This window comes from Anolis sagrei, chromosome 2 (assembly GCF_037176765.1).
Source record: "Anolis sagrei isolate rAnoSag1 chromosome 2, rAnoSag1.mat, whole genome shotgun sequence".
In the NCBI taxonomy this organism is placed as follows: Eukaryota; Metazoa; Chordata; class Lepidosauria; order Squamata; family Dactyloidae; genus Anolis; species Anolis sagrei.
Window position 1 is genome coordinate 257,406,344 of NC_090022.1, and position 15,347 is coordinate 257,421,690.

Genomic DNA, 15,347 nt, shown 5'->3' on the forward strand with positions numbered 1-15,347 from the left:
ATGTATGCTAAGATTTATTGCAGAAATTGCCATAGTAAACTCCTTCACTTTTCTCCCCCCACCCCCAAGACAAAGAAGGGAAAATGCTGCATTCTCACTTGAAGTTAATTTTGGCCCAGACTCATATTTGAAAAGAAGGAGAATATTTTATCTCAGAAAGGCAATTGATTTCTAGCCACAGATAGAAATAAATGAATAGTCTTCTATGGCAAAAAGGCTTTCAAGCAGTCAAATGGGGATAAGTGCAAGGCAATGATCTACCGATTTGCAACGCATTTCCCTTGATGATTTGAAGAGGGGTTATATTTTCCAGGAAGGTGTTTTCCTCTGTCGTGTAAGCATTTTTGCTCACTTGTTTGATTAACACTCAAGGGCAGCAAACTTTAAAAAAAACAAAGTAGAATGGAGATTGCTAGCCACTTACAAGCTGCCCCTTTTGAGAGGTGGGTGCCCGTGGAGCCGATCAGGTATGGATTAATCACCTTCATAATTGCTTTGTTGGATTCAAGCCCATTGTACAATGCAGTTTGTTCCACTGACTAGGGTCAAATTCTGCTTTTCGGTAAAAGTGTAAGAAATTCTAATAGCAACGGCAAAACCTTGCAGTACAATCATTAGCGCAACCTATTGTCATTATATTGATTGGTTTGCCATTGCCACAACCTTCTGAGCTTAAAAAAATGAAGCACATCTCCTGTAACATATTCAGAGCCTTTTTAATGTTGAAGATATTGTGATTGGTTTGGCTGCCTCCCTTCACAGAAGGACTAGACAGCCAGACGCTTCTCCAGTTACCATCAGTTTAACTGTTCTGTTCCTATATTTCCTCCTTGTCACTGAAAGAGTTGCAGAAATCTTGAGGAAAAGCACAGGCAGAGAGCACCTAAATGAAGACAAATGGACCAGAAAGGCATCATTTTCAGCTGTATTTTTATCTGGAAGGATCTAGACAGTCTGTATATTAATATTTAAGTTTCCAAATACTGAATATTTTTATATTCTTCTAATAAATAGGGTACCTGGGCATTACATATCCTCCAACAAACAGAGTGTGGTCAAGATGGGAATAGCTGCTAGCAAGGAAAAATAGACAAAAGGAGAGGCTGCTGCAGTTTGCTTTTGCCTGAGCCAATTGGGAAGGGAGAAACTTCATTCTCTCCCCTCCACTCCCTACTGATTAGTAATTAAGAGCAAATTACTTCTGCACTTTGAATTCAGCATGCAGAAATTGAAGTAAGCAGAGGACAAAGGGGAAAGTGGGAGAAACAGATACAAATTGTGACATTGAAAAAGTAGGACAACAAAAGATGAAGTGGAACAGTATTAGAAAAGTTGGAAGGTATGGTGTTACTCCCTTGCCCTTCAGTAGACTGACTTTTCTGCTTCCTGCCTTATCATATAGTAATAATGCATTTGTTTTATTCTGAATGTGAGCCTTTATCTCCATAAACCAATATAAATCCTGCTTAATTAATTTTTGTAAAATTCAATTTCATTTGGTTTGTTGTTCTAAGTCAGAGTTAAAATTTAGGATTTTCATTTTTGTTTGTTTGCTGGGTTTTGCTGCTGCTGCTACAACTCCCAGTTTATCTCTGATCATGCTGCTTGGGGGATTCTGGGAGTTGGAGCCTAAGAAAATTAGCTTTTCAAGCTCTGTAGTAGAAGGAGGGAAGTATAACCTGTACACACAGCAGGAACAAGTGATGAGAATGCATCATGCCTTTTTTTTTGTAAGCACCTAATTGGAAGTGTCAGAATCTCCCAACCGGGCTTACACTTAACCGTAAAGCTTAACCGTGCGGTAAAAAATACAATCCCTTACTGTAGAATTGCAGTATTCAAGCAGTTGACCTTGATGTTTAAAGCTTTTGCAAACTACAGCCATTAAGAAGAAGAAAAAAATCAAATGTGGCCATCAGCCTGTAATACGTCTAAGTGGCTTGTTTAATTAATTAAAATGTAATTGCTGAGTTGACTGGCGGGCGGGGAGTAGAGCACTGGAATAAACAAGATTGTGATAGGTATGGTACAAAACAGCTTTGCTGAAGTGGAAACAAATAAATCAATATAGTTAGTGGTAGAAATATAGGAAACATCATGTTTTCATGCATCACAGCAATATCTTTGCAAAGTTCTCCAAATCCGATACCATTAAGAAACTATTGAGCATAAATTTTCTAACCTTTGTGAAAGGATTATAGCCCTGATGATACTATTTACTGCAATATCCTTTCCATATGGGGCAGGGTGGAGTGGGAATAGCAACCCCAGAGACCCGATTTCATACTTAATGTATGGCAAAAATAAATGTGTATTTTATTTGCATATACCTATTTCCTGTGAAAATCTGTACCGTCATTCCCTACAGAGAATGATACTGGGTTTTCTGCATCAGTAACACACAATGAACTCTGAGGGGTATCTGTTCAAGTTAAAATGCTGATTCCTTGGCATGTTCGGAAATTGAAAACATTATTTTAGAGGGTCAAACTGCTCTCAGAATCCCCCAGGCCTTGCATGGCCATACTGAAGGATTCTAGGAACTTTAGTCTAAAAGGTAACATTTCCAGCTCTGCACAGATAGGTGAACAATAGAGGTGTGTGAAGGGTGTCTGTGATGTTCAGTGGAAAATGGTAAGGGAAGGTATCACCGACATTCTTTTATTTAAGTAGGGCTTTCTCTTTTATTTAAGTAGGGCTTCCCACATCAGCATGAAAATGTAGCCCAGCCTTACCTTTTGTGATGCTCCTATGCTTTTGAAATGGCCAAACTAGATATTAATGTATTCCCTGCTATTAGTACACTTTCTAGCTAGCAGTGGGAGATACATACCTAAGAATCAGAATTACCTTCCAATGACCAATTGTAAAATGAGGCTCACTAGCTGCAGGTGTGAAAGAGTCTGTAATATAATGAACAGACATCTTTCACTGCTTGGAGGTGTTCCTGCTCTAAATACATCATATGTGTATCATACACTGTAGTTTGTCATTTATTTTAGTAGCAAATGTTATGCCACTGTTGGTCCTTACCCCTACCGAAACAGCATCAGCCACACAAAAGAGGGACGTGAACAATCAACTTAGAAGAAACTTAAGATTGATAAAAATTGCTTTAGATGAGATCCTAGCAGGAAGAAGGATACAAGGTTGTTTAATGAAAACTAACGATTAAACAGAAAATCAGGATGAAGGGTGATGGAATAGGATACATACCCTGGGAAATGACATTCATGACTAGTTGAGATCTAGAACACCCCAGCATATTGCTTGTTTCGTACAATTGTTCAACAGATCTGAGACACATAACTTGACATGTCATAGCACTCCCAAAAGAAGTCAGTTGCTATTTCTACCTCAAAATGTGTTGCAAACCTAAGAACCTTGACAAATCAGCTTGTTAGGGAACATTGGTTACACATGCTCTCACACAATTCATAAAGTAAGTGAGGTTTACCAACAAAAGAGAGAACAGCAATGTGCTTTGGCTGTGCAATGTGAAATAGCCCCATTGTGGTGCAGTGGCCAGAGTAATGGGTCTGCATGTGGAAATCACAAGCTGAGATTCCTAGTGTGGCTGAGAGTCCCCAGACAGCCTTGCACAAATCATTGTGGCTTGGAGTCAAAAAAGTGTGACTGGTAGAAGATGATATATTTGCCCTGCTCCGTGGCTAGCAAAAGAGTTTTCCTTAATGCAGGCTCACTGTCTATTGAGGGTATTGTATTACGGTACAAGAAACATGATGAATAAAGAAGATCCAGACTACAGTTTGTAAGCTCTAGTGGGCTGTAAACAGATCTTGAGACAGAGCCTGTACAAACAGAAGAACTCCTGGTTCTTACATTTTTGTGCTAGTGGAAAGAGACATTTGGATTCAGTCCATTCTTGACGCGTTGCTAAACATTCTTCACTGAAGAAAGACTTGTACTTTTTTGTGGAAAGTCAGGTTCTAAATGTTAATAGATAACACAATTTTAGCATTGTTTAATAAAGTAGAAGTTGAGATTGAGTGCCGTTTCCACTGTCTTTTTCTGCTTTCTGAAAGTCAGTTTAAAAACACAATTGAGGCAATAATGTGAGGCATGGAAATTACTTTTAAAGAAGTTCTTCTGGATGAGGATGTTTCCACTTGAATTTTCCTTTGCCATTTCCACTTGGCCAAGGTAATGCACTATGAAATGTTTAACAGATTTAACATGCAATGAGAAAGCTACCACCTTCAACTTCTGATCGAGAGAAACATTTGCACCATGATGACAGTATAGTTTTCAGAACTGTGTTACCTGATGGCCACAGCTTTTCTGGTTATTGCATTCCACTTACTTGTTTAAAAATAAATGTTAAAAAATATCCCAATAGAAGTAATAAAAACATGTAGTTTGAAAAGTTAAGAATGATCCCCATGCACCTACAGAAAACATACACAGTGTGCAGATATAACTTCTATGCAGCTTCCATTTCCCCCCATATGCCCGGCCAAAATGGTCAGTAGCCATGCAGGTTGAAGGATTCTGAGAGTTTCAATCCAAATGGAAACTTTTCCACGCTCTATTGCCTGCCCAACATGGCTCAGGTTCTAAGGCAGTGCTTCTCAACCTGGGGTCCCCAGATGTTTTTGGCCCTCACCTCCCAGAAATCCTAACAGCTGGTAAACTGGCTGGGATTTCTGGGAGTTGTAGGCCAAAAACATCTGGGGACCCCAGGTTGAGAAGCACTGCTCTAAGGACATTGAAGACTCCTTATCCCCCTATTGAGGAGGTTGGTCAACAAGCCAGGTTTGGCTTTTCTGCACAACTGGGGAGAGGTGTCCTGTCGTTAAAGTATATACTGCTCACTTATTTAACAAAAATATCTTTTCAAAGCCTAGACTGTTTTCTTCTGAATGAGGAGAGCAGAAGCAGTCAACAAAAAAAAGGTGTCAGACAGCATACCATGTCATTTTTTTTCCTGCAGTGCCTTTGGTTCCTACAAAGGGCTCCTAGGGCACTGGGGAAGAAAGTGGTTATTTGCTCCAGTGCTACACTCAGCAAGAACTAAACTATTTGTAAACACCGTTTACTCAATAAAATCAATAAAGCCAAAAGCAAGTTCTTGTAAAGATCTGGGGAAAAGGAACAGTTTGCTTTTAAAGCACCTTGGCTGAGAAGGTACTATAAATTTACACCTTTTGACATATGCCCTTTTTAGACTTGTACTTCTGCTGTTTTCTTTTTTATAATTGTCATTACGCAGAGTGAGCAATATCCGCAACACTGAATATATTCCGTTTCAGCAAATGGATAACTTTTAATCAAATACGAAATGTAAATGCAAGCTTAGGCCTTGATTCCATCTGTTCTTCATTTTCTCCTAATTTATAATCAGGAAATCAATTCGTACACGGCATATAATTTTTGCGCTTTCTAGTGGCTTGTGGAACATACCATTTCTGCGCACAGTCTTGTTTAAATTGATAACTGTCCAAACAAAGTGTAATTTTAAAGTACAGGCTAAAGAAAGGTTTTAATCTCTATATTAGAAGGGCTCAACCCGTTTTGTTGCTGCTGGTTTTTCCTCTGAATTTAACTGAGACTGTCTTCAGTGCATTGAAGTGAAGGTGCCTCAGCTGAGACTAGTGCTTTCAGTGAAGGATGCGGTTTGAGCATCTAGATTAAATGCAGGCTCCCCTTCATTTCAAGCCACATGCAAATGATGGGTTTGTATATCATTGGTTTCAAGTCCAGTGTCTTACATTCCGGGATCCATATTCTGCCAAAAGCATAACAATTTGGTGGCTGGAAGAAGAAACACTCATTATATGGCTCCAAATTGCTAGCTGGCACATTGTGCCAAGAACAGCAAAAAATTCACTGGTGAGGAGAAGATTGCAGTGGCTCTTAAAAATAATTTGATGTTCTAAAAATAAAAAATGGAGGCAATGTCATCACATTTCAAAATATTTTACTATTAGTAGGTAAATACATAAAGACTTTGGTGTTGTTAAGTGGCACCATCTCAAAATGAGGAGGAGGCATTGCTGGTATGAGGGGAGGGTTGTCTTAAATTGTTTTGATTTGATATAAAGGGTTTGAAAATAAATCTCTCTTCCCTTCTGCCATCCTAACTTGTTTCGCTTTGTTAAGGCAACAAGTTAAAAAGTATGTACTACAATAAAATATGAATAAACACACTTTGTGTGGGTCTTTTTTATATCATAGGCATTCATTGGTGTTTGTGTGCCTGCTTGCAAGAACTTTGTTTTCTTAAATTGAACAACTGTTTATTGTGTCACATTATGACACACCACAAAAGGGTTTTAGTTTTCCATAACAAAACAGCACTATTTACAAATATGCACAGCACATGTTAGCTCTTTGGTTTTTAACTGTTTTAATTACTGGACATTTTGTCATCAATTTTTTGGACTACATGGATTACGTGGCAATGTGGTTCTGGAACTCACTTCCCAAGGACATCAGACATGCCCCAACTCTGGCAGTCTTTAGGAGGAGCCTGAAAACATGGTTGTTCCAGTGTGCCTTCCCAGAATAAGGAAAACCCTCAGCAATATGCCCTCAAAATGCACTTTACTATTGATTTAAGACTGATTGCGTTCCCTCGTCTCTCTTTGAAAACCCTATCCCAGTTATATCCTATCTTGTTCATGCCCAGCATTATTTTTAAAAAATTTAAATTATTACATTTGGCCTGGCCATAGGTTTTTAAATGCGATGTGTTACTGTTTATTGTTTATTGCTTATTTTTTATTTATGTGATTTATATTAATTGTACTGTATTGATTGCTTTTATTAATTGCTTTTGTTTACTGATGTACTATGGGCTTGGCCTCATGTAAGCCGCACCAAGTCCCTTGGGGAGATGGTAGCGGGATATAAACAAATTATTATTATTATTATTATTATTATTATTATTATTCTAAACTATTGCGGTGCAATCCAGTTCATGTTTATGTAGTAGTCTTGCTTATCTTGAATAAAGTTTGCTTTGTGGCTTTAGGAGCCTTGGGTCATCAATTACCTTACAGCTGGAAAAGGAGAAATAAACTTGACTGTATTGTGATTTGCTTTGTAGTTGCTGAACAACTCAGTTTGTGTACGTGTGCCTGCACATGTAAGTGGGGAAGAGAGAAAGAGAGTGTTCTTTAAAATGCATTGCTGATGTCATCTTACTAAGGTGCTCTTTAGACTTATGAGTTGTAAATAATTCTGTTGGTACTGCATGATTCCAGTGCCCACTAGGGTTCTCTGAATCACATTGTAATAAAGAGTAAGGTGCCTTTAGATCTGAGGCTTCCAGCTATCCATTCCTCAGACATCTGTACATCAGGTGCCTTTTGATAATAGCAGCTACTAGAGAGATGGTAGTGTGAGTATAAGCTTAAATAACAGATTTGAGAAGCCACTCCCTTCAAAAATAAGATCTGGACTTCTGCCTCCACCTCCTCCTCTTTCATCTTTTCATCCACCATCGCTGCTTCTTCCTCCTGCTCCTCCTCTTCCTGTTCTAACTCCTTCTCTTCATCTTCTTCATCATCATCATCTTCCTCCTCCTCCTCTTCCTCTTTTCCCTCTTTTTCTACTCTTCCTTCTTTCCCTTTCCTTTTTTATATGGTGTTCATAAATGAGAAGGAGGATCCATCTTCTGGTGTTGGGAGAGGGGGCTAATTGCAGAGCTCTGCTAGCATTATCATTGTCATTACCGCACTTGAAGAAGAGAAGCCCTGCTTCTGAAAGCACCAAATTAGCACAATACGGAGAGGCTTGAATGTCAGGATGTAAAGCCTTGAAAGCAGAGGCAAGATGGAGGGGTGTATTCAACATCAGAACCATCTCCTCCTGCTGAAATCAGCATTCAGGATCCAGCTCAGAAGGTGGAGGAGGGGACTGAGGGAGAGGGAGAAGCATTCAAGAGGCTTCCTCGTCCTCCTCCGCCATGTGTTTTGTGTGTGTGTGCATGTGTGTGTTTTTTCCCTCCTCCTTCTTTATTCTCTGGAAATTATAGCCTTTGCTGCACTTTCCTTTGTTTCAAAACAAAAAAGCTTCAAGTGAGGGGAAAAAGTGAGTCAGGGGAGGCAGAATCTTCTTGCATTTGTCCATGGAAACAGCCCAATTTGACAGGGTTTTCTTTTGTTCTTCCTCCTCCTCTCTTCCTCCCCACCCCCGTTCTCCCCATTATCATCTGAGGGTAGCTTCTTTCTTCTCGGTAACAATTGTGAAATTGTATTCCGTTAAAGGCTTGATTCTATAGGACAAGAGGCAGAATCTTACTACCTACTTCACTCAAGCCAGTAAAGTGTGTCTCAAGGTAATATGTTAGGATTCTTAAAACAAAATAAACCAGAAATAGCCATTGGAGGCATTATTATTAATCACCTACATCCCAACCTTCCATGAGGGAGTTCTCACCAGTGACAATGTGCCTAATCCTTCCCTTCAGATACTCACAACTGAAAACAGCTCATTGAAGACACAGATTGGACACAGAGAGTGATTAGCTGAAGCGTACTATTGACTGAGCTTGGTGACTAAATTGAGGTTGAGTGCTAAGTCGCCATTCCCATGTTTTGCTGCAAAGGCTTGGGGTATTGGTTTGGGCGTTAAAAACAAAAGAAAGAATCCTATTTAATCAGATCAAGGGCCCATCTACTCGAGCATTCCCACAGTGGCCAATGAAAAGATTACAAGCAGGCCATGCATACAATAGCATCCTCCAGGTATGTCCCCAAGCCATTGATATTGAAATGCATGCTGTCTCCAGTATTATGATAATACATAGCTATTGTACCTAGTAGTCATTTTTAGTCTTATCCTTGGAATGATTTACAAACAAAAGACGATGCATCTCTTTCCCCACCTCCTGCCTTTGGTAACCTCTTGCTCCCTCAAGAACCAGCTGTGACTACTATACATCTTTGTGTTTTGCTCTGATGAGCCAAATGCTACTAAACCTGTGAAAGTGTAAGACCAGACATAGCTATTGGGCCATTTAGCAGTCTCTGAAGTGCAGAATAAATATTTATTGAGCATCAAGAAAAAAAATCCAGTGTTGCATTCATGTAGTGTTGAAAACCTGTCCCAAGGCATTGGCAAGTCTTTATTTTCTGCAATTTCACCTCTCCAGATAGAGAAGACCCTTTTAGAATCTCACCTAACAAGAGGTATAGAGGGACATTGGCTGCTCAAAAAAAATCATGAATATAATTTGTGGGTTCTTTCCTTTGCATTTTCTGTTCTCCCTACTAACTACTGAAATCTTGTAGATCTGAATAGAAGATGACTGGCAGTCTCTGTGTTGCTGTTGTTATTTGCTCATATTAAAATACCATGAATGTATGGCAATATTATTTTTATTTTATGTTATTTTGATGTAGTAGGTGGGACATAAAAGATTGGTTGGCAGGAAGTGCAGGCTGTGTTATCAAACAGTTTGCGGATATTGAGAAACTGAGTCTGTGCCTGATAAAATTTAAAGCTAAAACCCAAGTTCCCAGTCAAAGGGGTGGACTGTTAAAATAAAGAGAAAAGCAAAAAAAGAGAGACAATAAAGGATAAGGTGAAGCAAGTATGAGGGCAAAAAGACACCAGTGTCTGTTTAATAAGGGGTTACTTTGTAATTCATTAAAAGGGGTTTGGAGATAATATATCTTCTGGAGCTGGCGGCTGCTACAAGTCTTCCTAGGTCCTCCTCTGGCAAGCCCTCGGGACATTGGGCTCCTAGTCAGCCAGTTCTGAATCTCCTGTCATTGTCCAAATGAAGCACCCAGTCATAACTCATAGATTTTGCAGGGGGGTGGGGTCTTGGCTCAACAGAAATAGCAGAAATACTCAGAGCTGAAATATACAGATGACTTGATTTGCAAAACCATTCAAGTCTAGACTTATAGTAGTATATGTTCTGGGAGGAAATATATATAATCCTATATAGTATATTAACAAAATTCTTATCTCTGTGCAAATCCTTACATAGAATTGTACCATTGATGTTGAAGTCAACTGTTTTCACCACTGAAATATGAGAACACATGGGTGATTAATTCCTCCCAGCCAAAGGCTGTTTTCAGTTGTGGCCAAGGTTTTCTCCTTCCTGAGCTTTTTGGAGTGACAAATGGAGCTCTGTAATTGTCCTTGTGTGCCCATATTCTTTGCCACTGCTTAATCTCTGTCTAATTCTGAGAGCTAAAACATCGACAGGTTATAGCTATAGATCACATTGGCTCTAAGGGTACAATTACACTGTAGACTTAATGCAGTTTGGCACCTCTAACTGCCATGGCACAGTGCAATGAAACATGGGATTTTAATGAGACATCACCATTATTTGGCAAATAAGGCTAAAGACCTTGTAAAACTACAATTCCTACAATTCTGTAGTGTGGACTTATGGCATTTAAAGCGTGTTAACATGCATTAATTCTACAGTGTAGATCAGGCACGAGCAAACTTCGGCCCTGAGGGTGTTTTGGACTTCAACTTCCACAATTCCTAACATCTGATAGCTTCTTAGGAATTTTGGGAGTCCCAAACACCTAGAGGGCAGAAGTATGCCCATGCCTGGTGTAGATGTACCCAAAGTTCTACAGGAACAACCAACCCAAATGTCTATCTCCAATGGCATGGCCTCAGAAAACAAACATTTGAATCCTAAGGAATAATATTCTGATCATTTTCTGTTTGTTCTGTTGCCACACTTGGAAAACAGCTGGTGCAGGTCTCCAAAACCATCCCAGTACCATGCTCTGGAGAACCATACCAGTGATATCCCGGCTGCACTGGCAGTCTTTCTATGGTGGGGAGAGTAAAAGGTCACCCATATTCCATAATGGGTCTACTTTATGGAATAGTGAAACAGGTTTATAAGAGAACCTCCTTATGGATTGTATCCAGTGGGTCACAGCTTACTATTTCTTGCACTACTGCCTTCATGGGATATGACCCATTGTAGAGTTGGAAGAGAACATACACTCTGGAACGATCTTTTCTACATATCTGATGCATTGATTACATCCAACGCATCAGGCCTAGAAGAAAATTTTCAGTTTGTATCTGGTCTTCATATTTTATATTTGCTCTCTTTGTAAAAATCAACAGGGAATGGGTATGGAAACCCCAGAAACTCACCAGGTTTGCTGGTCTCACCTGGCAATATGAACAAGAATATGCAAGCAAAATCTCCTCCTCCTATGAATTTGGGGATGAACAACCGTAAACCAGATCTCCGAGTGCTGATTCCACCAGGCAGCAAGAACACAATGCCATCTGTGGTAAGGCATTTTCTTCTTTCCCCGTCAAGGTTTAAGATATTCTAGTAGGCACTAAGTCCACCAGTGTAGACTGCTTTATTTATTGAAAAATGTTCTGCTCAAGCAGTATGTTGGTCAAACTTTCTAGAAGTGTGAACAAATTTCATTATAATTTCAGTAATGTAGCAATCAAAGTCTGAACTGACTTAAGGCCATTTTCTGAATTGTTGATGCTTTTTGTCTGTCTGTCTTTCTTTCTTTATACTATTTTTATTTCCACTTGCACTCTACCCATCAATTGCACTGCAGTAACGTGGATGTTTTCTGTGATTTCCTGATTTCCTTTATTACTATCTTTAAAAAGTCTTTCTTAGTCGCTTACTAAATATTTTATTTAATATTGTAAAAGCACAATAGCCCATTACATTTCTACTGCCTTAAGAAATAAAAGAAAGTAGCAAAGCTTTGAAATCTGCCACTTTCAAACCAAGGCAAGCATTTAATAATAATCACAAACTGCAACTATTCTTTATATATAAGCCATATAGAAATGGTAAATTTGATATCACCAGCTAATGTTAACATACATTAACAGAGCTACGATACTGTTCAGCCATCAGAAATGGAAGAGACATGTTAGTATCTTCTAATTCACTCTGGAAGAGTTGTGGAAGGTAAATCTTTCATGAGCAAGGCAGTGTTTCAAAGTAGGGTAGATTTTAAAAGATCCTGATGGTGGATGTAAATGATGCTGGGAATACAGCCCTCCATTATGTTAAAATGGCAAGCAATTTAAACAGTTCCATGTTAACTGCTAACATGGTGCATTATAAATCAACGTTGATACTCAGACTAAAAACCCTAGTCAGTGCAACACTCCCCTCCTGGAGCAAAGAAATAAATACAAGTCTCTCCTGTTCTTCAGGAGACTAAAGACCTAACACTGCCCCTCTATCAAATGATTTGTTTTAGGAGCATTTCATCTTATGGTACTTTTTAAAGGGACATTCTTGGCTGGTTAGGCATGGGGAAAATCAAAAAGTGCTTTCTAATTTTTGTGGCATTGGAGATTGAAAATGAAGTGATTCTGGGCAGGACAAAGACTGGGGCTGAACACTGGTTTAGATGTACAGGTTTGTTCCCAATGGAATAACACTGCAAGCAAAGTTTGGAAAGTTTCTTCCGAAAAGAGTGAATATGCTGAAGCCGTCTGTAATGGAAGATGATGCTTTGCAGCCCAAGAGCACCATCCTGCCACTGGTCAATTCTACTTGATTTCAGGGGTATATTCATTCTTCTTAAACTTTCTAATCTCTTGGCCCATGAGCTGGGAACTGGGTATTTATATAGAACTGCAATGAAATTACTGTGGGTGAGGAATTGGCATGAGAGAATGAGCTTGGCTCTCCTTAGCTGGAAATAAAGCTATGCTTTCTTGAAAAAAAGATGCTGCATGCTTTAGGATGTCTGCTTTTGCTAATCATTCATCCTCCTTTCTCATGCTGTCAGTCTGAGGATGTCGATCTACTTTTGGTAAGTGAGAACGATGCTTATTTTAGCCATGCACAAAGAATTCATTTGCTTCGCCCTCCTCAACTCCAACGGTTGAAATAATGAAAGCTTTTTTCCCTCTACTGTGGAAAGTTTTCTCAAAAATAAGGAAAAATGCCATGCAACTTTCTATCCCTTCCTATCATGCAAGGAATGGATAATGTCAAGGGTATATTATTCAGTACTTTGTTAACAAAAAAGAATATTGTTATTTTCAAAAAATTATCCATTTTTTTTACTTACACTAAGTCTGCTGTACCTTTCTTTATCACAAGTTTAATTTTTACATGCTTCATAGTACCTAATGCTAGGAAAAGAGATGAATTTATTCCTCGGCCTCTGTACTATCCTCCCCATAGTACTAGACAATTAAAAATGGAAGTAACCACAGCACCATCTTCTGGAGAAAACCCAACATGCTGACTTGCTTGTCTTAAACATAAAAACCCTGATTTTCAGAAGGTCTGTATGTATAAACTGGCTTCTGCATCAGATGTTGGATCCGAAGCTGTGAGCTTCATCTGGAAGCATAGCGATCCATAGGGGCCTATTGCAGCATAGGCACTGCATTGCTTTCAATGGGAAATGTGCAGTATTGCCATCAGACAGATTCAGTAATAAGCTAACAAAAGACGTGCAGATACTTTTTCAACTGTCGCTCCAGCTAAACTAGGATGAAAGTCTCATATTAATAATATGTTGCAGTTAAGTCAAATAATACGTGTTAAATATTATTATCTCCCTAGCGTTCTTGCTACCAGTGTATGTTGGGGGATGGAATCTTATATGTTACTAGTTTGGTTACCTAGGAGATTCTGATGTAATGGGTTACCATGGAGACAACTGGTCTCTTCAAAGATTGTAAATCATGGGATTGGCAGAGTTCATAAAAGCAATATGATAAATGATGGTTTTAATGTGAAATCTGTATATGATTATGCTTTGTATGAACAAAACCAACCCCTCAGTGTGTTTCTATATCAACCGTTTTCCATCTCACCATTAATATGTTTATTTTACTTACTTTGAAAGAATCAGAGGATAAATAACTCTCAGTCTGCTCAGTCATTGGCTACCCCAGTGGTTTCCGTGGCAACTCCGACTTTGCCAGGGCAAGGGATGGGAGGATACCCATCAGCCATTTCGACAACATATGGTACCGGTAAGTCTCCGCTTCAGATGGGGGCTGTGTAGGTTTTGCCCTGGGAGGAAAGCAGACCTTGGGCATATAGCAATAACTTGTTGTGCACTACTACTTTTTTGAGTGCCAGTCAGGCAGAAAATGCAGTTGGCAAATACTTGGAATGAAATTAATAATAAATAAATTGTAACCTGAAGCATAGGAATATAGTCATTTTGGTTGTGCATCCTAGTAAGGAATTGCTTTAAGTGGCTAAAAAGGCACTAAACATGCTCTTGAGGAGCCACTTGTATTTTCAATATGAGAATTTACTACATAGGATGCTGGGTTTAGAATTGGGGACTTTAACCCCGATTGGTGAAGTCTAAGACTTTAACAATTATCGCCCCATCTATACTGCCATATGGACTTATATATTGCAGATCAATGCAGTTAAACTGTATTATATGAGTCTACACTGACAATATAATGCAATTTGAAACTACATTTTATTGCAGTGTAGATTACGCCAACACCACATTAGGTCTCCATATTCATGAATATATAGAAGCTAGATCAGCACCTAGATAAACTGGTAGATTTCAGTTGAGTTGAATAGCAGTGATTAGCAATTGTATAACAGTAATAGCAACAATTAAGTCTCCTCCCTTGACTTTTAAATTGCACTACTAAAAGTCAGAGAAACCAGGGGCCCATTCGCACTAAATAATTATTGTGCTATTATTCCACTTTTAATGCCATCCTGTCAGATCTTGTAGTTTGTAGTTTTGTGAGGCACTGGATCACTCTGGGTGGGATTCTTAAATGTCACAGGATGGAACCATGACAGTTAAAGTGGAATAATAACTCTATAATTCTACAGTGTGAATGGACCACAGGAGTGGATTTTGGTGACTTCTGGTCTCCCAGAGAGCTAGGGTATGTCTTCACTGCAGAATTAATGCAATTTGACTGCAGTTTAACAGTATTGTAATGTATTTAGCTTTCTCTGCCTAAGGAGTGCTGGTGTCTCACCAAACTACAAATCAGAGAATTCCATAGCATTGAGCCATAGCAATTAAAGTGGTGTCAGACTGCATTCATTCTACAATATAGCTGCACAACTAGTCCAATATTCAATCCACTACACCATGCTCTTCAGCTCTGATACTGAAAATAACATGATCAGAAGTTGTGAAGGTAGGGAGTGGAATCCAGAAACCTGAAGTCTGGTTTACAGAACTCCCCAGAAGCCTCATATGGTTGACGTTGTAGGGTCAAGATCAAATCATCCAGCAGAGATGGTGATGGCGGCAGTGGCAGTAGCAGGAGTGTAGAAGCAAAGCTACAGTAGCTTTAGGCACAAGAGTGACAAAAAGGAAGGCAGTGAAAACTGTCTCCACGAGGAGATGAAGTTTCCGAAGATTACCTACAGA

General features: G+C 39.1%; 1 protein-coding gene across 18 annotated transcripts in view; it reads left to right on the forward strand.

The window, feature by feature from the left end:
• MEF2C (myocyte enhancer factor 2C) overlaps positions 1-15,347 on the forward strand; it is a 215,427-nt gene that overhangs the window by 187,843 nt on the left and 12,237 nt on the right. For 13 of the 18 annotated variants that reach the window (XM_060761761.2, XM_060761765.2, XM_060761751.2 and 10 more), the window contains 3 exons: positions 11,089-11,261; positions 12,750-12,773; positions 13,824-13,953. In XM_060761761.2, the coding sequence (XP_060617744.1) occupies positions 11,089-11,261; positions 12,750-12,773; positions 13,824-13,953 (327 nt within the window). The remainder of the gene's footprint in view (positions 1-11,088; positions 11,262-12,749; positions 12,774-13,823; positions 13,954-15,347) is intronic. The other 5 variants (XM_067464548.1, XM_060761767.2, XM_060761763.2 and 2 more) reach the window with 1 other exon arrangement.